This window comes from Alternaria arbusti, assembly GCF_024043155.1.
Source record: "Alternaria arbusti strain BMP 1465 chromosome Unknown scaffold_4, whole genome shotgun sequence".
NCBI lineage: Eukaryota > Fungi > Ascomycota > Dothideomycetes > Pleosporales > Pleosporaceae > Alternaria > Alternaria arbusti.
In genome coordinates this window covers 2382429-2408773 of record NW_026249944.1, presented here as the reverse complement: position 1 = coordinate 2408773, position 26345 = coordinate 2382429, and the positions used below count along the sequence as shown (strand labels likewise).

Here is a 26345-nt window from a genome sequence, read left to right as displayed (position 1 = left end):
ACCCTGTACAACGTCGTTATGACTCTTTGCTTACCCCATAGTGGCGGGCTTGCGACTATCGCGAACAGAGATTTTTTGCAAACACGACATTTCTGGTTCGCGCATCCTGTGCCCGGCAAGGCTAGACGCGCACCCGTCGGCACCGAGCGCTGCAAAATCGTTTCAATGCACGAATGCACGCATCCCACAACAAAGGGTCCATGACGATCTGGCCCACCTCGCGCGCTGCTAAGCCGACAACCGCATGATAGCCGTCTAATAACCGCGCCTTGACTGTCTGCAGCCGTAGCTTCAGGATGCTACTCCGACCATGACGGAGGTGGATGTGGATGTGCGATGCGTATGCCGTGGTGTGCATGAGGTCTTGTCGGCTGCATGCTTGCTCGCTGCGCAATGGCCTGATTATAGACGCGCTTGCCGACTTCTCGCCGGTCTGCCGGACCTTCCCCACGGTCTTGACCGAGATGGGCGACACTCGTCCAACCACACTGCGTGCGGTGCTTGATACTCCGACGAGGGCGTGTAGCGTCCTCGGGGAGAGTGATGTTAGTTATCATGGGCGTTGAGCGCTGCGGCGTCGCCTTGCATGAGGCTGTCCCTCTTCGCTCATCTCCTTCTGCTGCGCTGACATTTGGAATCTGGTTATGGCTGCCGACGAAGAGAACAAGCGTGAACCCATACCGGTCGACGAGGCTGCTGTTGCACCTGAGCTGCCGGTTGAAGGTGAAGTCGAAGTCCCATATAGCATATACACCAGCAAAGAGAAATGGCTCATAGTAGCTATGGTCGCGTTGGCGGGGTTCTATAGGTACATTCTTTCCTTTCATCTCATCTCGAGACATGTACAACAACAGTAGCTAACATGCATCCAGCCCCCTCCCCGCAAACATCTACTTCCCAGCCATCCCAACCCTCGCCCGCGCCTTCAACCAAACCTCCGAAGCCATCAACCAAACCGTCACCGTGTACCTAGTCTTCCAAGGAATCAGCCCTATGCTATGGGGCCCCATCAGTGACCGCTACGGCCGCCGCCTCGTCTACCTGGTATGTCTGGGCATCCTCGTCGCCTCGTCCATCGGCCTAGCCCTCTGTCCAACCAGCCACTTCTGGCTGCTCCTCTTCCTGCGCTGCTTCCAGTCCGGAGGTAGCGCCAGCACCATCGCCCTTGGCGCAGGCGTCATAGGCGATATATCCACGAGCCGCGAAAGAGGCGGCTACTTTGGCATGTTCAACCTCGGTCCTATGCTCGCTCCGTGTATCGCACCTGCAATCGGAGGCGCACTTTCGCAGGGTCTAGGTTGGCGATCTATCTTCTGGTCCATCGTCATCATGGTGGCTGTTTGCCTGCTGTGTATCGCGCTTTTCCTGCCCGAGACCCTGAGGAGCATCGCGGGTAATGGCAGTATCCCTGTGCCCCGCCTTCAACGCGCTATCCTCCCTATCGTGGGCCAAAAAGCAACGAAAGAAGCTTTCGACCCGGATTCGCGCGCTAAGGCTAAGCACTCTGTTAATCCGTTTGTGCTCTTTACGTACCCTGATGTCATTGTCCTCTTGACTTTTACCGGGCTGGTCTACGCGGTCAATTACACAATCACCGCCACCATTTCTTCGGCTTTTGCAAAGATATACCCGGAGCTGTCGGAGACGGTGCTGGGGCTTTGCTACCTTCCCGTCGGCGCGGGTATGATTCTGGGGTCTACGATGACGGGCAAGATGCTGGATTGGGAGTACAGACGTATCAAAGAGCGGTGTGGTGATAACTTCACCATCGAACACGCCCGGTTACGCATAATGCCCTTCTACCTCTCCCTCTTCATCGTCTGCGTCATTGCCTGGGGTTGGACGATACAGGCCAAGGCTCACATCGCTGTTCCGCTCATTCTTGGCGTTATGCTAGGCTGGACGTCTATCGGTATCCTCAACACTACCATGACACTCAACATCGATATTCTGCAATCTCGCAGCTCAGGCGCAACGGCGTGTACGAATTTGGTGCGCTGCTCGCTGGCTGCTATTCTAGTGTCTATCATCGACCGTATGGAGAGTGCATGGGGTGAAGGCTGGACGTATACGTTTTGGGGTGGCATATGTTGTTTGTTGATGCCGCTTATGTTGCTGGAGATCAAGATGGGGCCGGTGTGGCGGAGGAGGCGTGAAGCCAAGGAATTGGAGGATGAGAAGGCATGATCTGGTTGTTGGCGAGGAATTGAAAGAGATCGAGCAGCGGTTTTTGAGTTGGAGAAAAGCATTATACCCTTTTGTTGAAAGTTAGCATAGCGTTGGATAGTATCGCCGAGAATTGCATTTCGTTGCAGGTTTATCACGTGTTTTCGTTGCCAGTGATAAAGGTGAGTAAAGTGTCTTGTAGTCCCGTGCTAGAGGTGAGTAGCTAGACTAGCAAAGACCTCAGTCCACCATCTTCACACTCTTTCCGCATACCACCATACCACTCCTTTCGATCAAAGTCTCAAGATTCTCATACCTTCCCCCTCCATACCATCCCCATCTAACCCCCCCCTCGTAGGCACAGGTTCCTCGGAAGCCAACGGCTCCTTCGAAACACCATCCTCCACAGCAGCGACACGACCAAACAGTTTGTTGCAGTAATGACCGGAACGACAAGCTGATCCACAAGTACCTGGTGGGCATCCGTAATCGGCTGCCGTCATCTGAGGCTCAATGGAAGCAGAAATTTTGTCAGGAACTCGGCGTGCGTTGACGGCGTTGGTGGCGGTGACGGTAACGACGTAGACTGGGTCAGTCGGTTCAACCTCTTGAAGTGGGTTGGCAGCGTCGGTGTCGGTGACTGTGACGACGTAGACTGGGTTTGTTGGTTCAGCTTCTTGATGGGCGGTGGTAGCGAGGGTGTCAGTGACTGTGACGACGTAGACTGGATCAGTCGGTTCGGCGGTGGTAGCGATAGAATCGGTGACCGTGACCACGTAGACGGGGTCAATTGGTCCAGCTTCTTTAGTGTCCGTGTTCGTCATGACCTCGACTAGATCAGTCGGTCCAGCTTCTTGACGGGCGGTGACACGCTTGACATGGGTGACGGTGACAACGTAAACTGGGTTCCCACTCGCTACAGCCTCTTGACGAGCGTAAATATCTCTGGTAGCCGTAGCCATCGGGGTGCTAGGGACATGACTTGCGAAAGGGCAGTCAGGTCCAACCCAACCCGGAGGACAAGACTTCGTAGGTTTAGGCGGTGAGACGACAATGCTGCAGTCGCTTCCAACATGGCCTGGAGAGCAAGTCGATGTTGGCACCGCCTGCCTGGCAACAAGACGCTGAGATCGACCTCCGAGATCTTCAGACGCGAGTCTAGGCGCATGAGTGGCCCTCGCCTGCCTTGCGACCCACCGCTGAGACCGTCCACCACCATAGTCCGGAGGGAAGATAGTGCTAGTCGCCATGGGCCAGCAAAAGTGTACATCAGGATTATCGTCCCGCGTAAAGGCGGAAGAATGACATCCACACTCATACGAGGTAGAGCAAGTAGGCTTAGACTTATCCGGTCCGCATTGAATATGCGTAGAAATAGCAGTCGCATAGGTCTTAGAGTCCCAAGAGGTGATCTCAGTGCACGTCGCAGTAGTTGGCAAGGCCTGGCGCCGCTGAGCGGTGACAGAGACGCGGGTGGGGCGAACGGAGTCCGAGAAACCTTCAGAGGGCTTAGGGATTTCGGAGTCACCGGAGGTCTTGGTCTTAGAGGGCTTAGGCGGCTTGTGCGTCTTGATGGACTTGGAGGTGTGGACGCTGGCTCGGGTGTGGGATTCGACTACGGTGAGCTGGCGGCGGTGCGCGGTGATGGTGCGGGTGAGCTCAGTGGAGTCGGCGGTCTCCTTGGAGGTGTAGGCGTTGGAGCGGGCTGGTGGAGTGCGTACTGTAGTGCAGTACTTGGGGTTGTTGCATGGCCTTGTTGTCAAGGTTGTCTCGCTGCCTTGGCTCATGGCGAAGCCGATGAAGCCTAGGGCGGTGAGGCAGAGAGTGGTGAACCTCATTTTGGCTGTTTTCGAGTTAGCATCGAGGCAGTGAGATGTGTAGGGACTTTGTGGGCTACCTGAAGTTGATGATGTTGGGGAAAGGGAAGAGAAGTGGGTAGAGAGTGGAGGTTAGAAGGAGAGGAGCAGTAAAAGAGGTTTATATACACCTCTATTGCAATACAGACACGATGGTCCGATGGAGACATTGCCAGGTCGGTACTCACCTCCATTTGTGAGGATCACTTTTGCGGTGATATTGCGGTAAGAGACGTGAGTGGTCTACGCAGATGCGATGGAGCGGGGACGCCGGAGTTCGGGGTGAACCGTTTGCTGAGAGATTAGTGAGTAATCGAGCACGAAACACCTGCGACCTAATAATATGCCCAAGTTACCGTGAGCACACTCATCTCACCGCGTACGATGACAAGACAATGGGTATTAAGTAGATCAAGGTCTGAGTAAATAATTGGAGAGTAGGAGACTGTCCGACCGTGTTCGAGATAATAATAATGCAATACTACTCAGACTCCGAAGTGCGCAACTCTACCTGTATATCCGTGTAATAAATATGCCCCGTCTATATCAAGAAACCCTGTGTGAAGTTCTCCAATGCAGCCCGATACTGCTGACTATACTCTATGATGATCTGCTGCTGGTACCAGCTATGTCGCGCATTGTGGTCGGCGACAAGATTATGCGCAAGCTCGTGACAGTATGTGCAGAACCAACTGTCCAGAGCTGTGAGCTTCCCTTCCTTAGTCTGGCATCCGTCGCTATGGAGGGCGATAAACCAAGCGAGGTTGAAGAACAGACTGCCATTCATGTTGAACGCCACCGTGTTAGACTTCTTGTCGAGGAAGATATTTACCGCCGCAGGGTTGACGCTGAAGATTGATGTGAGGCCAAAGATGAGCGGTAGGAATTTTTGGAGGTGAGATTGCAGGTCGGTGAGCGGCGCCGTCTCGTCGCGGCCGTAGTAGATGTCGACGTGACGGCCAGAGAAAGGCACCGAAAACGCTTTGTGCAGGTTCTCCCATTGTTCGCCGGTACAGTAACCTCCACGGTCGAGTTCCGTCGGGTCCTGGTGATGTTTGGTGTTGATGTTCTCCATACCAGTTGGCCGACATTCCTTGATAGCATTCTGAATGTTCGATTTCGTAGCTTGGATGTCGCGACTGATCTGAGGGCCGTCTGTACCCTTGGAGGAGGAGGAAGGTGCGCTAGGCGCGTTCTTGAAACCGAGCTTCTTCGCCCAGTTGTTGATGAGACCCTGCTCCTCTGGTTGACGGTCGTGATTGGCGATCTCCATGCCACCCTCTGGACTGCCAAATGCACCAGGCATATGCTTGCCTTTCTCGGGGGTCTCAGGTGGAATGTTCTCTCTTTCTTCAGACTTGACGTGACCAGACTTGGCTTGTTCGGCAACTCGCTGCTGTTCCTCTTCTTCGCGCTCTTGCTCGGCTTGCTTGGCGATACGCGCTTCATGCTCTTTCTTTCGCAGGATGCGCTCGACGTTGATACCCTTTTGCTGGAGTCGGCGTAGAGGCTCAGTCAAGATGCGCTCTAGCGCGATGGCGTCGTTGCGCTTCGGCCGCGATACAAGTAACCTTACCAGTTCGCTTGACACCTCGTAGAGATCGTATTTCGGCGTGATGCTAAGCACGTATCCCGTACCACGCACCTTGATGATGACAGCCGATTTACGTGAGGATGTTGCGACATTGCGTTCCGCTAGTGAATAACGGATGGAGATATCCGACACACATTGCACCGTCAGATTAGAACCCAGCCACTTGGCGTCATGTCTGATAGCCTTTGAAGAAGCATCGCGTTCATACTCGTGAAGGAAGAGACGTACACGCTCCAGGATGTCTCGTCGAAGATCTTGAGCAGGTGTCTGGTCGCGCGCTACTGTGCCGATGCGTTGGTCAGTCTTGACCAGCTCCGAGACTTTCTGGACACCGAAACGAGCGTAGAACTCCTCGAGAAGCTCTTCCTGTGGGGCTGCGATGATGAAGTCGCGGAACCGGGTCATATAGTTGACGTTATCGATAATCACGATCTCGCCAGCTTTATTGAGCGACCACTCGCGATGGACGTTGTCCTCATCAAGATCATCAATGTCGTCTTCGCCTGCATCGGCGACGTTCTTGCTATCCTCTTTGATATCGCGGTAGCCAAGAAGCAACCTCGATGCTATAAGTGATTTGACCAAATCCTTATCTTTCCACAGATTCGGAGCATGTTCGGCCAGCTTTCTCAGCAAATCGAGATATTTCTCTTGCCCAATGGTGTTGAGGAACCGAGCAGGGTTCTTTGCGAGGAGGTACGCCAGATCATGAGTAGTCGGCTCATGCTTTGCGCCAACCTTGAGAAGAAAGACTGTAGCTTCCGCGCCATAGTGAACGTAATCGAGGATGCCACGGTACTCCTGATCACGACCCACGAAAACATGCTCGGGTGGATCGTAGTGATGGATGCGCATCTCGGTCTTGCCAGTTTGATTCTTGGATCTATCTTCGAATCCGCTGCAAGCGGGGTCGAGGTAGTACTTCCGAAAGATTGGTACGATGTTGGAAGTCGCGAGGTTCTGTATGAGTCCTTTGTATTGATCCAACTCGGATCCGCGCGAAGCAAGATAGGCAAACTGCATTTCTGCATCAAGCTTAGTCTTGGGTGGAGTCTTCATCAGGTATTGAACACATGGGCCTATGCTCGGATCACGCTGAACCCCCAGCTTCTCGGCATGACTCCGAAGATCGCTTCTTAGGATGGGAAATCCTAGACATGCTGCGTGCTCATTGATGTAGCACTGGAACGGACCAACCAACGCCGGGAACGGAGCCTGTTCTGTCGGCAAAATCGGGAGGGTGAGAGCAGCGAATTTCTGGTGCTCCACAGCGTAATTGTTCTTGTAGTAGTTCGTTAACAGGTAGTCCATCGCACGCATGTACAGCTGGAGATCCTTGGCTTGACCGGCGCGATGGAGTATGTTTGCAACGGTGATGGAATCTGGGCACTGTCGTAGTCCGAGACGCAGCAGCAATACGCCCTCTCGTGTAGTGGGCTTGAATTCGAAAGGCAGCTTGATCTGAGTCAGGCCTAGAGCTACAATGGCCGGGTCGGGGGCATAAAGGTCTGAAGCCTTGAACTGCTCGCCAGGTTTTACTAGCGTACCATCTCCTGGCAAGAACGCTGTCTGCTGTAGTCGACTAAGATCCTTCGCAGGTATCTCGTTGATAACCGACGCGAAGTAGCGAATAAGGTCAACGTGATTCCAGGTCGGCTTTTCGGATTTCTCCGACTGCTGCGCGTCGCGACTTCGCATTCGATCAAACACCATAGGAAGATCGATGGTCTTCCGAACACCGAGCGCCAATAGGAACTTCTCCTTCGAACCCGCAAACGGCGTCACAGTTGGCAGATCATCAAACAGCTTAACAGTAGGGAAGTACGACTCCGCCGGTCGCCGCATGCCCATCTTCGTCGGCAAGATCGTGTGTGGGGTCAAAATCTTGACAACAGTCTCCTTGGAATTTCCATCAAGCTGTTCCCAGCACTTGGATGTCAGTGTTAGCACAGAGAGAGCAAGGTTCTCATCCTTAGTAAACTCGTCTAGCTGCGGGCGTGTTGTCATGTGTCGAAGCCAGCGAACCATTGACAATTCCACCCAGCCGAAGAGTTGCAGTTGTTTGATCGACATGCCTCTAGTGAAGGAGAAAGGAATAGTGTCTGGCGGAAGAGGTAGATGTGCACCGATACGCGCTGGGTTAACAAACGTGCTAATATCGCCCAATGCCAGTATCCTGCCAGAGTTCTTTTCTGGCTCAATGTCGATATTAGCGACTGTATTTTCGAACAAGCTACGAGAGCCGGGCACATCGATTTCGCCGCTTTCCAGCTTAGATCCACACCACTTGAGAAATTCGGAGAGTTCATCCTCGCTGAGTGCTCGTGACTCTAACCCTTGACGAATATCCTGCATTGTGAGCTCTGTGATGAAACCGCGATTGTGTAAATTGAGCATGAAGTCGACTGCTGCATTCGCGAGTTCTTGTGGGACCATGGGTACTTCTCCCAGGAAACTTAGAGTTTCTGCAGGCATACGCACACGCTTACTGGACATGACGCCCTTGGTCGAAAGGATGTCGATGGATCGTTCCTTCGAACAATTCCAGAACGCCTCGTCGATCTTATCTCCAAGGGATGTAGAAGGGTGCGATGATTTGGCCGTGTATTGTTTGAACACGTAAGCAGTCTTCGTGATCAAGGTCTCGATGGGTTCCTTGCCGAATTGGGTCTGCAAAGCTGCCAATTCTGCTGCGTAGGTGATGCGACAGGCCAGTCCTGCAACACGCAGGAGCTCAGTATTCCAGGTGGAGATGTAGCGAGCGTTCATGTCGACATTCTCGCGCTCAACCGTCGGGATAAGAGATGGCGCAGAGATGTGCGCGAGGTAGCCAGTCGTCTGGGCAGTCGGAAATCCGATAAAGATTCGACCAGATTTTGTCGGAAGGACTTCTGCAAAGATCTTGTCGGCAAGCGCAGCTGAACTGCCAGAGCCCGTAGCCAGCGTGGCTGACGGATCTTGGTATGGACAAGTCAAAAGAGCGATTTTGGTCGTCTTCGGAGGTGACTTCTTAGTTGCGCGCTCAATCTCCGCAGCGAAGTTTCGTGAGACTTTAGTGGCTGCCACCACAGTGCATACTTGCAAGAAGATGGTGCCAGTCGAATCGCCTGCTATCGCTTCAATAGTATTGGTCTTCTCAGCCGCGGGTTTGATGTTCTTCGTGGGCGGCGGAGGAGGCGCAGATGCGAATTTTGAGAAGAAACTCCGTAATGAAGTACCTGCGTTGCGAACTTCTTGTTGTACGAGGTCGGCAGCTTTCTTTGGGGGTATCTGAGCAGTAGCAATGACGTTCATCCAGGCCGCATCGATTTGAGAGTGTTGTTGCGTGACATCAGTCACCCGCATCAAGCCGCCTTCGGTCTCAGTCTTCAGTCCGTTCGGCACACGGACCATTTCTGGGGGTGATATCTTCTTGGTGAACGACGCAACGACGTAGTCGTCCACGTGAAGCTCGATACTTTGCAGACCAACAAATGTGAGACTCGTGGCCAGAAACTGACACAACGTGGGCAGATTCGGAAGCTTTGATGGGTTGTAAGACGCAGATTCGACTTTTGCTTGCCGGTATTCGAGCATGAAAATTGTGTCTCTCGATTCATGTTCAGCCGGTACTGGGGCGGCTTTGGTTGAAAGCATATTACCCTTCCAATAGAACGCCATAGTCCTGTCTCCTGAAACGACAAAGGGCTCATCGCAGTCGGCGAACACGCTGTAGAATCCGACACCGAAAGCCCCAATCTTTGTTTCGTCCGGATTACCGTCCGCGATGCTTTTCAAACGACTCCAATCCGCGGGCGTGAATGGCTGACCATTGTTGCTAACGACGAGTCGCTTGAGGGTGTGATTTTGAATGATGTGCTTCAGTAGAATGGGGTCTTCGGCGCCTTGAGGTGTAGGAACAGTAAGAGATGGGTCCGTCTCGAATTTGATGATGACTTGATCTGCTTTCGCATCTGCAGCATTTTGTATCAATTCTCGCAAGGTTGTATGCTCGCTTGAGTAACGCGCTAGAACTTTGTCTATCAAAGCCCGGGTGTTGACCGTGACCTCGCTGTCGAAGCCATCGGCCATCGTTTGGTTGCGCAGCCGCGCAAAATCTATCGCTGCCATTTTGAAGGTACCTTCCGCAGGTGTGCAGCACAATGCTTTTGGAGATCTGAAGCTACAGTGGCGATGTGTTTGCTAGGACCTCGGAGTTGATGGTATCAACAGCCCGGGGCTGTATCAAATAGGATTATGAGTCTTCCAAACGTAAAGAGGTCTTCTTAATCTACCCCGCTAACGGTGCCGAGTGAAATACGTCCGGAATGCGGATGTGCTTGTAATGAGAATGTGCTCGTTGGACCAGGCGGCCTGTAAGAACCGTGGGCGGCGGTGGCGAAGACAGGAGGACCAGCCAGACGCAGAATAACGTTACGCAACAAAAGACAAACTCCGGATATGCTCACGCTATGCAAGACGTAGGAAACATATCAAAGAGGACAGTGCAGCCTGGTGGGAGGCGAAGGGGTGTGGGTGAGATGTCGTGTTTCGTGTGGCACTTGTTGTTGCAGGCGCTGACGCAGGGGCCAACACCGAAAGCGGCTTAGTCTTCTTTGTTCGGGCCACCGCCACGAGGCCGAAGCTTTGAGGATCGCCAACCGTTTCACCGTCCGAATATTCGACGCATCATGCAAGCACCCGCCAGCACAGCGTCATCTTCTTGATCAAGCATACTGTTTTTGGCCACTAGGTCTTCAGCTTCCAGATGTTGCGATGGCAGTCGACCCTCTGTCCCCGATCGCGCCTGCGCGCATTAGGGCCTTGCTTCTCCCCGTGGGTCGCATCAAGCGTTCGCGCTTCATAGCCTTTGTCGACCTCTTGCAGCAAGAGTCGCTGGTTCGACTGGGCGATATCAGCCCTGATCCGCGACCTGACCGGAGTATGAGCCCTCATGTGCCAAATCAGCGCTGATGTTTGCTGATCTTGGCAACGATAGATATGTTCTCTCCTTTAGCATGGCCTGACGGAACTTTACTTTATGACTTATCGACTTCTATGCCATCAGCATCTCATCTATCACTGTCACCTTTCGAACAGTTCAGAGAGCCTCTACTGGTCATCGGAATTGGAGACGCGTCCGAATATGCCTGGCTGCAGCCATCACGTGGGACTGACGGAACCCCAAGCACGACATTTGAAGAACCCCCAGCCGGCGATGATGAAGCCAATGCTATTCAGTTCGGTATCGACGATCTCAGGGAACAGTTTCCTCGGGCGTATCTCCACAGCATCATGCTGTTTGATTCAGCAACTCCATCACGACATCCGCGCCTACCACAAGAGACACTCTTGATCCCACCAAGATCACAGCTAAAGACCACGACGATGAAGACCTTCATGTGCGATCTGACTGCAACCTTGCTAGCGGAGATGACCACTCTGGCAAAGTCCATACAGGCACTTCCTACTTTAGTTTCACCCGCTTCTCAGAATGGCACAGCGGAGCTCACGCCAAGCTGGGCCGCATCTGACTCTACTTCGCAATTCTCGCGTCGCAACTCGCAAACACCAAGTGGGAGTAGACCGGAGTCACCAGTAGGAAATGCGCTGAAGGACGGTCACCGCGCGTCAATGCCTGTCTTGCCATCGAGTTCCGGAGGACCCCTGTCTACCGAAGACCCTAGGACCGCTTCATTGAGCGCACAAGGTACACGCACACCACCGACAACCTTCGACGAAATTTCCGGTATCAATGCTGCCAATACGCTTCACCAAACAAACAGCAATCCCGCCAGGCCGAGCTCCGCAACCAAGAACGCAGCGGACCGCGTGTCGATTACAGGTTTTGGTTCCGGTGGGGTCGGTGAAAGAGCTCGAAACAAGGGACGCGGTCGTATTGGGATCGTGATCGGTACCTTGTACATGTGCGCAGGCCAGTGGGTCGAGGCTGTACGAGAGCTTACAGAAGCCGCGACAAGAGCACGTGCTCTAAGTGACCATTTGTGGCATGCTAAAGCTCTCGAACACATTATGGTCTGTATGCTTCTCTTTGCATGGTCAGGCATGGATTTCCAGGTTAGTCCAACTCTTATATGATGTCAGCCTGATCATCTTACTGACCATCAAGATACCCCCAATCTGCTATCCGACATCCGATAAGTCTGGAGGCAACAAGTCACCCACTCATACACCTTCGAGTAGTGTCTCTGATGTTTCGACTCCCGCCAAACCTCACAAACACGATAATTCACTGGACGCTCTGAACTCCATGCTTCCAGATATGGTCAACATGATACTGAACCTATACACCCGTGCGGCCAATTTCGCTGGCGAATCTTTGCCGCCGCTCGCGTTTTCAGAATGTGTAATACGCTTCTCCAAGTTGCTGGCCGCCATCAACTTGTCCGGAGGCTTTCTAGATGATGATGCATTGCGCCAGCTTGTGCAGAATACGCCATACAAGCAAAAGCCACGCCTCTCGGTCCCGAGGCTTAGTGTACACCCTACGCGTAATGATATAGCGTCTATGCTATTTCGTGCATTACCTGGACCAGCGGAGAGCTCGGGCATGAACCCCACAGACCGCGTCGTAGTACTTGCTGGTGTTGCCTCGATCTTATCGTCTTTGGGGCTACAACGCAAGAAAGCTATCGTCATGAAGGAGTTTATCACATCTTTGGTTCCTGGCTTGATACAGGCCCGCAAGGTTGGTGCAGCAGAGATGGGAGTACATCCAGCTGCTGGCCTTGCGGCTCTCAACATTGCAAGCGGCGGTAGCTCCGGGAGTGGTGCTCTCAATCTAGGCGAAGGCGAAGTCGAAAATGGGATTGAGGAATTCCTAGGCTTGCTAGGCCGGATATACGGGATACCGAATTCGAAAGGGAACATGCCCAATATCGGGATGCCCAGTCAGAGAGATGAGAACGCGGAAAGTGCATCGGATAGTATTGCTAGTCAACGCGTCGTTGACACCATACTGGCAATATCGTCTTTGCGCACTTTCGGAAGTTTGAGTCTCAAGCTAGAGATATTACGAACGTGTCTGAGTTTCTGCGAAGCATTACCAGACTTTAATGGCGTCCTCCATTTCACTGCTCTCTTGCTTCGGGTGGCGGGTCCCGGAACAGCACCGAGACCCAATAGCACCGACGTGTTCGTCTCTCTTCCCCGAGATGAGCAGATCCGACTGTACTCCAATATCTCGAGAACCGTCACTGCCGCTAAGAAGCTTGGACTACAACATGTAGAAACAGAATACTGGGATGACTTCCTCGTGCGCGGGTTGTTCATTCTCGAGGAAATGGAACCTCTCCGATTAACTCAAAGACAGGGGATCGAGTTGAAGTCGGACAGCCAAGGAAAAGACGGCCCTTTTCTTCACAATGCCTGGCTGAAGAAGCCGCAAACAAATGCTGCAAATACAGTCCTGGTCGCGAATGAGCACTATCGCTTCGTCATAGCCATGCAGAATCCATATGAGTTTGAGCTTGGCGTAGAGTCGTTGAAGATAGCTGCTGAAGGTGTTGAGTTTGTCGCGCTGGAGGAACACTTCTTACTGGGCCCTTACAGGACTCAGAAGTTCCAGATCACAGGGACTGCGCGGACATCAGGGTTGTTGAAGATCATTGGATGCTACGTCAAGCTTATCGGCTGCAGAGAGCGGCTGTTCCCCATATTCCCAGAGCCATGGAAGCCGAAGAGAGAAGCTAAAATGAAGCGCATGGGCCTCAAGGCATGTTTAGGGGCACCAACATCCCGGCCCTCCTCGGCAATCGCACCATCCATCGACAGTAGAGCGACCTCTCAGCCAAAGCCAGAGTCTTTGACGTTTTCGGTAATCCCCGACCAGCCCGTCATTATAATCACCAATGTTTCGTTGCCGCAATCAGCCGTTATGGTGCTTGAAGGCGAAAGGAAACGATTTACTGTTACAGTGAAGAATACTTCGACTGAAACAACTGTCGACTTCGTCCACATCTCTTTCCAGGATACGGCGACCACTGCGATACAAGCGGCGACTTCCAACAAAGACTTGCCTGCAGCCGAATTGCATGAGTTGGAAGTCCAGCTCGCCCATCATCCGTCCCTGCGCTGGTGCAAGGATGAGGCCGAGGAATCACCGAGCATCAAGCCTGGCGCTGAAGCGCAGTTCACCATCGAGGTTATCGGTCGCACAAGACTAACAGATGCGACTATACAGATCGACTATGCCAACCTTGGAAAGCGAAGATCGGAAGTAGAGGAGCACTTCTTCACCCGTCAGGTCTCTGCGCCCATCTCGATCACCGTCAATGCGAGTGTGCAGCTCCAACGTCCGGACATAGTACCATTATCCGGAGATATTGCCTGGTCTAGCGATGCATCCTCAGGCTCGCGCACTCAATCCGATGACGAAGCCTCGCAATCACGGTCGTCTGGCAAAGCCGACGGTCATCTTCGGTCTTTCATCAGTCAAAAGCGGAGTGATGATAGCGATGAAGAGTACTGCATGCTCCTCTTAGATCTTAGGAACTCCTGGCCAAACCCGCTCTCGATTTTGCTCCAAGCCCGAAAGCCCGTGGATGATGGCAATTACACCAACGACTCCTGGAACGAAGCGCATAGTGTGAACGAAGTCATACAACCGGGGCATGTCAGCAGAGTCGTCATGATCCTCCCAAAGGTCTACTTGAAAGCCCCACATGCGGCTGTACCATCGCTCAATCCCGCCAACCAACGCCAGTTCGTCGTCAGCACGAGCAAGATCTCTCCCGAGACCGAACGTGCGAGTCGAGAAGCTTTCTGGTACCGCGAAGAGCTACTCAAGATCGTGCGCGGAACGTGGACGGAAGACGGCAATGGACGTCATGGCGAGCTGGAATTGCGTAGCATCCGCTTCACGCCGCGCATGGTCGAGGCTATCAAGCTTGACGACCTCGCCATCCAAACCACTATCACTTCGGACTACCCTGTAACGGATGGCGAAGAAGTTGTGCGACAAGTCGGTTGCGCAAAGTTCGAGGTACCGATAGACGAATTCCTTACCATGAAGACGTTCGTCCGCAATCGAAGTCCACGCCCCATCTCCCCTATACTCAGACTACAGCCTCATGTCGCCGGTCTTCCCCACAACGTTGCTTTGGATCTAGATAAGCGCTTTTCGTGGACTGGTGTGCTGCAGCGCAAGTTGCCGCTTATACAGCCTGGAGAGACAGTGGAGTCTGAGCTTGGCATCGTTGCGCTATGTGGTGGTACATACGAAGTTGGTGCAACGGTCGACGAAGCGGAGTTCATCAAGATGAGTGGTGGAGATGATGACGATAAGAAGAACGACGATCAAATGCTACTTCAGGGTGGCAATGTTCTGGGCGAGCCCAAGCTACGAACTTGGCACATGACGGAGCCGTGTACCATCGTTGCGAAGAGATGAGGTGGGTGGAGTCTAGACTAGATGGATGAGATAGATCTTATGATGCTTGTTGCATGTGTGATTCGCCTTTGTGATCAATTTGTTTGCCTATCTCTTTCTGAAAATAACCCTAAAAGATTCACAAGCAGGTGACAGTTGACAGCAAACGATACATCATATAGATGTGTAAGATCTTTGCTCGTAATTGCGAGCCGTCACAAAACACTCCATGATGCCTAATCTGACAGATCTGCCCGGCGAGCTTATCTCATGGATCGGTGAATATCTTGAAGCCAGTGACGTGGGCTCGTTCCGCCTGGCCAACAAAGACCTATGTACGAAGATGTCGTACAGATTCCCCTTCCTCTTCAAGACAATGAAGGTGTCGCTCATAATGGTCAGCATACAAGCGTTGAGCGACGCCACAAGTTCTCCAGACATCGCGAAAAGAGTTGAGCACCTAATCGTCGGTACCGAACACTTGCTTGAGTACGTGCATGAGTGCCTCAACAGCTCGAGGGTACATCCACATGTTCGCGATGCGTTTGGGCTTCATCGGGTCACAAAAATGCAGTTGCAGACTCTGATCTTTGAAAGACTGGTCAATTTGAGGAAGATAACTATCGAAGACCGCCCCGCGCTTCACCATAGCCCGCAATATCGTTCAATTATAGGGAACTCGGAGCTAATACGCGTCACTGGTATTGATCTACGCTCGAATGGGCCCTACGAGTTTGGTCTCTATAGTCCGCCACGCGAGGAGTATACATGGGGGCGGACTTCGGTACACCGCCATATTTCTGATATCCTCGCGTATCTGGCCAAACATGGCAGGCATCTTGACCTCGAAATTATCTTAAGGGGTTGCAAGGTCAAGAATTCTGTCTTGGTACCAGGTGAAATGCCGCACGTTCTCTCACTGGTCTCGCCGTGCATACGACAGCCCCTAGATGACCACCTCACGCACTTGACGATAGGCGAGGAAGGATTCAAATACAATACGGCTAGCAGGTATCGGCAACAGTGGCAGGATCTTCGCGATTATGCGCTCGGAAAAGGAATTTCTTTGGTGGAATGGGGTGCCGATGGTAGGCTACGTTAGGCGTACGTGATGTATGGCTTGCGATAGAAGTCATTGTATCGAACGTCGTTCGCACTGAAAGAGAAGTTTTCGGGTGAGCTTTTTATGTTATTACAACATGCCTTTTCCTGTCCAGCGAAAGATACGACTCCCGATCACGGACGCTATATACGATGACTCAATCCCGCCGTTAAATAATGGGTTGGAAGACAAAGGCTGAGCTCAGCGAAAAGTAAGAGAAAGACGGATGTGTCTATTGCAGGTTTCCAAATATGATCTGTGGTCCAGACATAGTTTGAACAGACTACCGGACGCTTAGGTTGTCGTCAATGAAGAGAGTCGACGTGAACGTGAACGGAAACTTCTCGAGAAGACGCCACGCGCAGGCATTCTTCGCTTAGCCGCCAGTACCCTCAGCGCCGTGATACGACTGCGCTGCTTCTTGTTGGGCAGGCAGCGGCGCTGCCTGCGCACCTGCTAGATCACCACTGTCGCTGACGCTCGCTGGTGGTGCTGACGCCTGGTTCGCTGTCGTCAACAGTCGAGTGAGCTCTTCCAACTTGTTCTTGACTTCATTTTGTTGCTGTGAGAGCTGCTGTAGTACCCTTTCACTCTTCTCAGCCGATCTATGCACTAGTGAGCTAGGTAGCCAAAAGGCATCTTGACTACACTTACGAGTTTGCCATTGAGACCTGAAGAGACAGTATTTGTGATTGCAAGACCCCTCTGTGACGCACCTTCTCCAAAACCGTCTCTCGCACACGATACCAGCGTATCAAAGTTGGAGATGAACCGACCGTCAATATCCTTTGCGACGCATATAGGAGTTTTCTCGGGTATTTCCAGTGGATGGGGAGAAACCTGCATATGGGCAGGAATATGCTACCCATAAAAGGCTTCTGTACTGGAATACCTGAGATCTCTGCCTGTGCATAACTCAACGCCGTATGGCTAACGACAGTATCCCTCAAAGTGGACAACACACTTTGCACGCTGACTACGATCTGATCCCTGTCGTCGAAAGCCTTAGCGTGCATACAGTAAATGTAGATGACTAGTTCGGTCGCGATCAAATCCGAACCCAGCTGTTTCAATCGCCAAATGTTGGGTCCATCGCCTTCCTGTATGTGGTGGCTTTTCCGGAAGTCCGATGGATTTTGACGGTTTATTCTCATCAAGTCGTGGACATTGTCTTGAACAGATTCTAGCGTAGTTTGCAGTTCGAGGTTTCCACTGCGTAACGATACGATGCGGACATACATGGATGCCAAGATGGCAACGGCGAAGGTGAGGATACCGGTGACATTGGCGGTGATCGAAAGTGGACTATCCTCCATCGGGAATAGCGTAGAGCAAGGGTGCCGAATCAAGCGCTAGCTTGAGAGGTCTGGGATGTGGCCGTGTCCGTCAGACTTTCGACTTCGCAAATTGAATTGACGACACGATAACGGAAACGCAGAAAAGGATGTATAGGATGAAGGCTGGCGTTGCGCGACGAAAACTTTTCAGCTGACCCCTCCACTGAAATAAGGAGCGGCTGCATCGTGGCGTTCAACGAGGCTACCTTAGCTCGCATGCACGCTTCAGCTTTGCAGCCCGTGTATGTCGACGAACAAATCGCAACTTTACTGTCACCGGTATCAACTTCTACGGCCTTCTAGTTCCCTGAACTTACTCCACGCTTTCCAGTACATCAGCAGATTGTCAGCCGCACAGGGACCCATGGTCCCATCCAGCGACCATCATTATCGCCGTCATTATCGCCTCCGCAAGACGCCTCCATCGGGGTAGAATCTCCCATGGGTCATTGCAGCACCGCTTCTGAACGTCCTGCTACAGTCTCTCCACCACTCACAGCCCCCGTGCGGAACCGGGTAGCTCAAGCAATCGGGAAAGCGCGAGCAACAGCAACACATGAATCGCATCAGAAAGCGTTTTAGAGAAGCGAGCTGACCGTCCATAGATGCACGTATTAGGCTTTTTGGTGAGCCCAATATGGTGGTGGAAGATCACAAGAAAGAAAGGACAGGTTCACAGGCCTTTTATATCTCCAACAAGCGAACTCTGCCATATCCAAGCTCGCTGGTGCGTTTCGAAACGTCTGGCCGCGACATCCAAAGGCGTACATATTGTTTTGGAGACACACGATATCACTGCCCCAGTATCCGACGCCCAAGCTCATGATATCTGTGCGACGTTGTTTGAGGACGCAGCAGGAGCGCACATGGAAGTTTCGCCTTGCATTTTCAAGCCACAATGCTGCACCAGTTATGCGCACTATCTCGTCTTGTTTGAGTAGCCAGATTCTCATGAGCAAAGTCCGTGGAGGGAGCAGACAACCATGGCTCTCGGTCTCTACAGTTTCTCGTTGACGCCAGCCGCAAGTCATGTCATTGTGAGTTTTGTTTTTGGAAATCGGTTCTTGGTAGATGTTTTGGTGAAGTATGACTTTTCTCGCTCATGATAGTGCGGCTGATGGTTCTGAAAGAAGAGAGAACGAGCAGCCAAAGCACTCATTCCAGGCTGTTGAATTGTTTTTAGAGAAAGAGCCAGAGAGGCCATTCAGAGTTATCGTTGCGATTTTGGAAAAGCTAACAAGAGCTTGGAATATAGGATAAAGAGAGCCAAAAGCGAGGAAGGAGCTTTATGCACGCAGCTCTCGCGCTAGTCATAGCTGTAATGGCTGCACGGTTCCAAAATCGCATCATGAGACTCTCATGAGATCGAAACGCGCGGACCATAGCCGGCATCCTCGCAAAGTTTGTTGCGCAAGACCAGAACTTGCCATGGCACGTGATAATCTGGAATTTTGAGATTTGAGTAGAGTGTAGTTTTTAGAGTCAAGCCGACAAGTCAGAAGGATATGTAAGCACAGTCTACTGACGAGCCGAGTCATAGCGTTTTGCCAAATAGTTTTTGGAAAAGAATAGGAAGTATGTTGGTGTAGAAGAAAAGAAGCAGAGAATGCGCAGAGGCTTTTATGTGCAATCCAGCGTACCGCTGAAGTCATGTTGTATGCATCTTGGTACTTCAGAGACACACTGCTCATATGACCAACGCGATGTCTTTTGAATCGCACCCTCGGTCTTCATAGTGAATGACTTCATGTGTTTGACAGCAAGCGAAGAAGAAGAAGGACATACGTGACTGCCCGGGAACTTTCAGAGAAGCAGACAAACGCCCATGGAACCCAGTTCTCATGGTTTTGGTAAATGATACAGGAGATGGTGGATGAAGGAAGCCAGGAGAAACGAACGTAGGAAGGTCTTTTATATCCAGCCTGGGTGTATGTGCTTGCAGATCTGATGCAGCGAGGTCATTCTCCCGTTTCGACTCTGTTTTGAGAGCCAAACTCCGCATGGCGGCGTAGTTCGTGAATTTTGAGTAGGGCTTAGTTGCGAGAGAAACTTGTCGACTGCAAACTCGAGAAGAAGAGCGCACAGGCATCTGATAGTGCTGTGTGTTTTTTTGGGAAGAAGAGCAGAGCACATAACTCATGTCTTAGTGCTTTTAGTAAACCGCAGGAAGAGTGTAATATACAAAGCAAGTCCTCAAGCCGACGAGAGAGGAATTTATACCTCTCTCTCTCTCTCTAGTCCCGACAACCGACATGGGTTGGCGACTACGGGTTTTGTCGACAGGCGCTGCTCATCATCCAGTCAACCGTCCTTTTTGGTTCTTCCCACGAACACTCCGACATTGGGTATTCGCACATGTGGTTTTAGAAAGGCGGAAAGGAAGAACAGATCATTCTGTCGGATATCGTCGATCTTTGGACAGGAGAAGAGCCATAGGCCCATGACCTATTGTTTTGGAGTAAAGCATGGGAAGTAAGGTGGTCATGAAGAAGGCCAGAAATGCGGTATCGGGTATGTTTTATAGCTGGATTGGCGAAAACCCGGATCCTCTGCTCTCGACCATGGCGCTGTGGACTAAGCATTTTGATAGAAACGGTATCTTGAGATTCCATAGATATGCGCCAGATCTGGTCTCCGGAGCATGCAGCGTATGCATGGACTTTTTGAATATTGGAGTAACAGCGACAGACCGAGAGCCGCAGACATGCCATGCTTGACAGCAATTTTAGGAGGAAGAAACTCAAAACAGCCATGGATTCGAAATAAGTAAGTTTTAGTAAAACCCCGGAAGGAGTGGTGGATGGGAAACAAGAAGAAGAGGGGAATAAGAGGAGCTTTTATATCTCATCCCTATCTCGTTTTCTCCAGCCATGTGCACGATGTAATGCTCTTTCCAGAATTCTCAGCACTCGGCACAGCCCACTCCATGACATGTTGCATGATTTTTTTTTCGAACAGCACAGCTCCTCTCATGGCGGTGAATCGCAAACATTTGTTGTAAGGACAGCGTGGAAGTAGAACGAAGACAGCACACGCAGCCATCGACAACCGACGTTGAGGTTTTGGGCGGGAGAGGAAGAACGCCAGAAACGAACATGAAAGGTCCATCTTTACAGTTTTGGTGGAATGCGAAGAGATCGCGGAGAGGCCGACATAAGATGGGAATCGAGGGAAGATTTTTTGAATGCGAAATTTCCAGTCTTCCACTTCCATGTTTCGCCGTTGTGGAGGTTTTGGTAGAAAGCACACAGGAAGTGTGGCGATAAATAAGCTGAAAGGAAGACGCAGAGGAGAATTTTATACGCCATCGCCAGCATCTCCACTCTCCATGACTGGTTTGGTGGCTATGTTGTATGCGCAGCGCAAAAAGCCGCGCTCTCCATGGGGCTCTTTGCGATTATTTTAGATAAAGCTCATAGCCTCCATGAATAGGATGGGATCGAGTTTCGTTTTGGTAATGGGGAAGAGAGCAGCGCAAGCGCACATACCTGTTGGAGAATTGTTGTTTTGGAAAAGAGGAGCAGGAGCCCACATGTAGACGGCCTGCTTATCTTTTGGTATGAGAAGGAGGAAGGTGGTAGTTGTAGAAGGCAAGAAGCTAGGAGAGCAAGAAGGTGTATTTATGCATCTCTCGTGTCCGGTCCTGAGCACAATGTCCCGCTCAAGGACGTTGAGTGTCGAGCCAGCGGCACCAGTCTCACGGCTCATCCATAGACACAAGCTCGTATCTTGTTTTCCACAGCACTCGACTTGCACATAAAACAGTAGCCGGTCACGTTTTTGTAAGAAGCCGACGCAGAGAGCGCACATACATTGGGGGTAACGTTCATTTCGTGGAAAGACGAAGGCCAAAGCGCACATGTTGATTGTGACGTTCATGTTTTGAAAGGAGAAAGCCGGCGCACACATGCCACCACCGTTTTTGTGCTTTTGTAACAGATCGGAAATAATTCGCGGTAGTTGGTAGGAAGCAGAGAGACCAGAAGAGATGTTTTATACGCTTCCGACAGCCGGGCCGGAGAAGACATAGCGAACTTTGATGCTTGTTTTGAAACAGCACAGTCGCTGGTGCCATGGGGTGTGTGCCTGGCTTTTTTTTACAGGTTTTCGGCGGAGAGTCTTCTCATGGGACTTGTAGGTTGGATTTTAGAAAATAGCCTTGGAAAGACAGGCGGAGGGCGCGCACATGAGTTCTTTTTCCCTTTCTTTTGAAGAGAGCCGCCAGGGCAAACATCATCTTTGCGTACGACGTTTTTGGATAATGACCTAGAAAGATGTGGTATAAAGAAGAGAGGAGGGTGCCCCCAAGAGAGGCTTTATACACTCCCTAGCGCAAAGATTCACAATCACATGCATCACATAGCTCCAGAATTTGAGTGAAGTGAAGACGCCAAGGTCTAATCATCATTGCATAATCCATCCGATCATCAATCTATCATATACCCATACCCCCATCTACGCAAAGAGTGATGTAAAGGAAAAGAAAGAGACTCCTGTAAATGCCCATAACCATCATGTATACTTCATGAAAGCATCGCAACCGCGCGTCAAAAGAGCCGTTACCGTAGGGCAAGCATTAGGGAGAGAACCACGAACCCCCGAAAAGTAATGGCCAACCCACCATCGCACTCATCTCTAAAACCTTGTTGCAGGGAGAAAACCATCCATAGTAATATACACATATCGCAAAAACCTTCTTCTAATCCCAATCAAACGACAATCGCTCCTAGTGGTTTGCCAGCGTAGGCGCACGCCTGAGCTTGTAGTCCGGCAGATGGTCAAAGTCATCTGTCTCGGAGTTGTATCGCCAGGCCTTGAACTCGACGCCGTAGGGCTTGGGTTCCAACTGGTACAGCATGCCCAGTGGGCAGTCCAGATCGGCCACGTCCTCGCGCTTGAGACCCTGGAAGTATGCCAGTAGCACGCGGGCTACGCTTCGGTGTGTGATGAGCAGACAGTGGTCTGTCATGCGCTCGAGCTCTACGATAACGGGGCGGATGCGGTTGATGACGTCGAGGTAGCCTTCGCCGCCGGGGCCGGGGTATCGGTATGCGAGCTTGTCGCGTCGCCGTTGGAGGTACTCGTCTGCGTACTTTGTGCGGATCTCTTCGTAGGTCAGACCCTCCATGAGACCTGCGTTCAGCTCGTCCAGCATGCGCATCTGCTTGACCTCGAAGTCTTCGTCGCAAAAGTATTGCCCTGTTTGGATGCCGCGCTTGAGCATGGATGTCCAGACACAGAAATTGCGTTGTTCGAGCTCGTGGCTGTAGTACGGGTTCGGAGGGGTGTGGTCGCCTGCTACTGGTGGGAAGTGAGTATTGGCCATCTTGTCCGCCTGCCGGACTGCCCAGTCCTTGCGCTGAGCTGCGATAAAGCGTGTCATCGCCTTTGCGTACTTTTGTCCGTTCTCGCTAAGGTCGGAGTCACCGCCAATCTTTCCAGCCACGTTGTCCGCTGACTCGCCGTGTCTTGTTATCCAGATCATGCGCGGTGCGAGGTTGAAGTTGAGGAGGTAGTAGACGGCTTGGCCAGCGAGGAAGCCCTTGATCTGATGCGAGATCATCTTCCGGCCAACATCCACCATCTTGACATAAGGCATGTTATTGTCCTCCTCGTAGTCGCCGATCGGAACGTAGTTCTTCTCGTAAATGGCCACGCGTTTCTTGAAGTCGGCCAGTGCCGCAACCTTGTCCTTGTCCTTGTAATCTGGACCCGACAGCTTGAGGCGCATGTTGGATTCGAGCAGATTCTGGTCTCGGCATACGCTCTCGACGAACAGAACGTTGAGTTCTGGCCCGGCACGATTCCGTATCCGCTCCATGATCTGCTGGCGCCGCGCGAGTGTGCTGTTGGTTGCATCGAAAATGCCGACAGAGCCACTGCCTTTCAGAATGTAGTCGAGCAGATCGTCCAGAGTCTCCATGGCGCATTGCTCTCGCAGTGCCGCTGCCCGTTGGTTTTGTGGGTCGAAAAAGTCCGCCGATTGGTCCATGGACTCATTCTCCTCCTCCACCGCCTCATTGTTCGGTGTCGGCGCCTTTGGGCCTGGCGATGTGACTTCGACGCGTGGTGGTGGTAGTGACGGACCCTCTTCGTCATCCTCCGCAATGGCCGTGCTCCCCCGGCGTGGGTCCGGCAGGTTCTGTGGGTCTACGGGCCCATCGTGCGCGGGGTCGCCATTGATAAGAATTTTCGCAGCGATTTGCGGCAGTGTGTCCTGATGCTCCTCAATGGCCTGCTTGACGGACGAAGAGACCCGCTCGAGGTTCGCTTGCGACAGCCGAAACCCACTGTGGCTCGCAGCTACTCTCCGCTTCTCTCCCACATTGAAAATCTTGGTGTCGTGCTGCAGCCAGTTCAAGTAGCGTGCCATTTTCTTTGTGATGTACGACTTGCCGCGCGCGGGCAGTCCGACCATGACGATGACGAGCTTGGAGCCGACATCCCGCTGTGCGATCTTGCCGTCGGGGGAGACCTTGGACTTGGTCAGGCCGGGGATATCGAGCGTAGTAGGCCGTAATCGCGGGGTTGACACGGCGGAGCTGTTGCGGGTTATGGCGCTGTTACGGTCAGTGAAGTAGGATGAGCTCTGCGGCGGCGCGTCTCCATACTCCCGCGGGCTTCCCGGAACGGATGGCAGTGGGGTGTCACTCAAGGCAGCGCCCACGCCGTCCTTTGTGACCAGAGTGCCATTGTGGTGTTGTTGTTGGACCGGGTTCGGTACAGCCTTTAGTTCGCCATTCTGAAGTGCGCGCTCCTTGAGAGCTTGCACGTTCTTTGCAGGCGCAACCGCAGGGAATCTGGGCTCAGCGGATGAGGCGCGCGGAGTGAGGTCGTTGTCGGTGTTTGTGTTGGGCTGCTTTGCGTTGTCGAGAGGGATGGTGAGTTTGCTCATTACAGATCGGGCGTAGATGGAGTGGGAGCTGAGGCGGCGGTTGGTAGTCGAGGTGTTTGAGGAAGCTGAGGATCGACGGCGATTCGGGTGCTTGCGATGTACAAGCTCGGTCACCATCGGCGTCGGGACTGCTTCCATGTTCGGCGTCATGCCAAGATGTCGAAATACTTATGTCAAGCTAGCCTGGCCGCTGCGCTAAGATAGCACCCAGGGCGCTGGATGCGAGTCGCGGCTGCCGGTGCGAGACTGGGTTGCGTTGAGGAGATGTTTCAAAAAAAGTTGTGTGGAAGAAGGGTCTCTGTTGAAATGTCGGGTGGATTTGCAGAGGCAGGCTGATCGGGCCGTAGACCTTATCAAGGGCTGGCTCGATATGACTGTTCGGAGTCGGCCTTTGGTTGAGAGAACCACGGGTACGCCGCTTGAACTAGACCGTTGGCGGAGGACGAGTTTTCAGGAACGCGCGCAAACGCGTTGAGAAATGCATCATCGGCAGTTTATATCTCGCAGCCTGGTCGGTGAAACTGCGATGCAATAAGGCGCGACTTGTCTGCATCCCTCGCCATGTTACAGGCCGCTTGGCAGGTGCAGGTGTTCTGCTCGAAGCGGACAAACCCCACAGTCCGACTCCGATAACCAATCAATCCACCACGCCTCCCAATGCGCCTCGCGACGATGAAGAGAGCACACCTTTACTATGATCTGTACCCAGGTACAGGCCGAGTTAAGAACCAAAGTAGCCCTGAATCAAGCCATGGTTCCATTGTCGTGTGATGCTCCATTACTTTCAAGGTGTCTCGCACTCGTCCGATGTCGACCAGTTCGTGGGTGGACCCAACAACGTCAGCGTGCAGCCACCAACTCCACTGTTGTACTGTATTGGCCAAAGTCCTTGGCACGCATATACAGTACACACGCGACATGTATTTCCCCAGATTCCGAGAAGCCTTCCAGACGCGCCTTCCGTATCGTGGGGATCCTGAGCCACCTACAACATGCTTGAGGCGATACCGCGCTAGCCTTGTCACCCGTGATGAAATTGCATGTCGAAAAGCAAAAGGTGGCAGTCGCGTCCGAGGAGCAGAGTCAGTGGCTATGTCGTAAGCTTCAGCGTCAGGACCAGCAGGCAGATGTACGCTGAGACGCTCAAGGCTGTCAACACAGACACCACATTGCCGGATGTTCGGAACTTCTTCCTGTGCAGGCCATCCTCACCGACTTCTGAGAAGAACTGTTTGTTTCCTATTCGCTGTCAGCACCCGCATTCTCGTCGTCATACATCCGCATGATCGTTCCCAACTGACCTTGTTGTCGCCGGAACAAACTGATGAACAAGATGCCAGCACCATAGACAGCGAACAGCGCACCGATCGAGTAGAACTCGGCGGTGAAGATCTTTAGCACGACAAGCGCAAAAGAAAACTGGCCGATTGCTGTACGGACGTATGCGCCTTCGAATGTTCGCTGTGCTGCGCGGATTTCAACCAGCTCTGGACCAGTCAAGATGACTGAGCGTGCGCGATGTAGATGGAGACGATATCTGTCTGCTGCGTGACGGCCCTGGACGTTGTGAGCGCTGGACACTTCTTGACGAAACATGCAAAGATCCTACCTCGAACATGGTGACTGTTGCAGGTTCACCAAGGTGTGGAAAGATGGCAGTCAGTGGTGATGTTGCTATTCCGGTACTACCTCGGGACACAATCGGGTACGCGATGGATAGCTAGAGGAGACGGGTGACGTAGTGGGGTAGGGAGTATCCCGAGGTTCAAACGACAACGCGTCGAGCAACCCGCCAGTACGTGTTTTCACTTCCACGACCTGTATATTCAAGTCGCACGATAATAAAAGTCGGACTTCGTGAAGATGTCTCGTTCTCGCGAAATGTCAAACGCGGTTAGTTCTACACAAACGCGTTAGCGCGCCTTCCCAAGATGAAGCTCCAGCGACTGACGTTGCTGCAGGGTCCAAGCACCTCCGAAGTTGTTCCTCCGTAACCGTCCCCGCAACCACAAACAATGTTGCGAA

General features: G+C 52.3%; 8 protein-coding genes across 8 annotated transcripts; 2 read left to right on the top strand and 6 right to left on the bottom strand.

Moving 5' to 3' along the window:
• Positions 1-644: 644 nt before the first annotated feature.
• J4E86_004447 (uncharacterized protein) lies at positions 645-2187 on the top strand (the record flags this gene model as incomplete). The annotated part of the gene is made up of 2 exons (XM_051444987.1): positions 645-808; positions 873-2187. The coding sequence occupies 2 exons, from the start codon at positions 645-647 to the stop codon at positions 2185-2187; spliced, it is 1479 nt and encodes a 492-aa protein (XP_051304612.1).
• A 133-nt stretch (positions 2188-2320) lies between these two features.
• J4E86_004446 (uncharacterized protein) lies at positions 2321-3128 on the bottom strand (the record flags this gene model as incomplete). The annotated part of the gene is made up of 2 exons (XM_051444986.1): positions 2321-2375; positions 2512-3128. The coding sequence occupies 2 exons, from the start codon at positions 3126-3128 to the stop codon at positions 2321-2323; spliced, it is 672 nt and encodes a 223-aa protein (XP_051304611.1).
• Positions 3129-3579: 451 nt separating this feature from the next.
• Positions 3580-4004, bottom strand: J4E86_004445 (uncharacterized protein; the record flags this gene model as incomplete). The annotated part of the gene is made up of 2 exons (XM_051444985.1): positions 3580-3608; positions 3665-4004. The coding sequence occupies 2 exons, from the start codon at positions 4002-4004 to the stop codon at positions 3580-3582; spliced, it is 369 nt and encodes a 122-aa protein (XP_051304610.1).
• Positions 4005-4563: 559 nt separating this feature from the next.
• J4E86_004444 (uncharacterized protein) lies at positions 4564-9687 on the bottom strand (the record flags this gene model as incomplete). The annotated part of the gene is made up of 1 exon (XM_051444984.1): positions 4564-9687. The coding sequence occupies one exon, from the start codon at positions 9685-9687 to the stop codon at positions 4564-4566; it is 5124 nt and encodes a 1707-aa protein (XP_051304609.1).
• A 684-nt stretch (positions 9688-10371) lies between these two features.
• Positions 10372-15007, top strand: J4E86_004443 (uncharacterized protein; the record flags this gene model as incomplete). Its single annotated transcript, XM_051444983.1, has 3 exons — positions 10372-10537; positions 10595-11673; positions 11726-15007. The coding sequence occupies 3 exons, from the start codon at positions 10372-10374 to the stop codon at positions 15005-15007; spliced, it is 4527 nt and encodes a 1508-aa protein (XP_051304608.1).
• A 1457-nt stretch (positions 15008-16464) lies between these two features.
• J4E86_004442 (uncharacterized protein) lies at positions 16465-17404 on the bottom strand (the record flags this gene model as incomplete). The annotated part of the gene is made up of 3 exons (XM_051444982.1): positions 16465-16693; positions 16743-16759; positions 16805-17404. The coding sequence occupies 3 exons, from the start codon at positions 17402-17404 to the stop codon at positions 16465-16467; spliced, it is 846 nt and encodes a 281-aa protein (XP_051304607.1).
• A 4747-nt stretch (positions 17405-22151) lies between these two features.
• Positions 22152-24320, bottom strand: J4E86_004441 (uncharacterized protein; the record flags this gene model as incomplete). The annotated part of the gene is made up of 1 exon (XM_051444981.1): positions 22152-24320. One exon carries the CDS (start codon positions 24318-24320, stop codon positions 22152-22154), a length of 2169 nt encoding a protein of 722 aa, XP_051304606.1.
• Positions 24321-25410: 1090 nt separating this feature from the next.
• J4E86_004440 (uncharacterized protein) lies at positions 25411-25938 on the bottom strand (the record flags this gene model as incomplete). Its single annotated transcript, XM_051444980.1, has 3 exons — positions 25411-25559; positions 25622-25877; positions 25930-25938. The coding sequence occupies 3 exons, from the start codon at positions 25936-25938 to the stop codon at positions 25411-25413; spliced, it is 414 nt and encodes a 137-aa protein (XP_051304605.1).
• Positions 25939-26345: the final 407 nt, after the last annotated feature.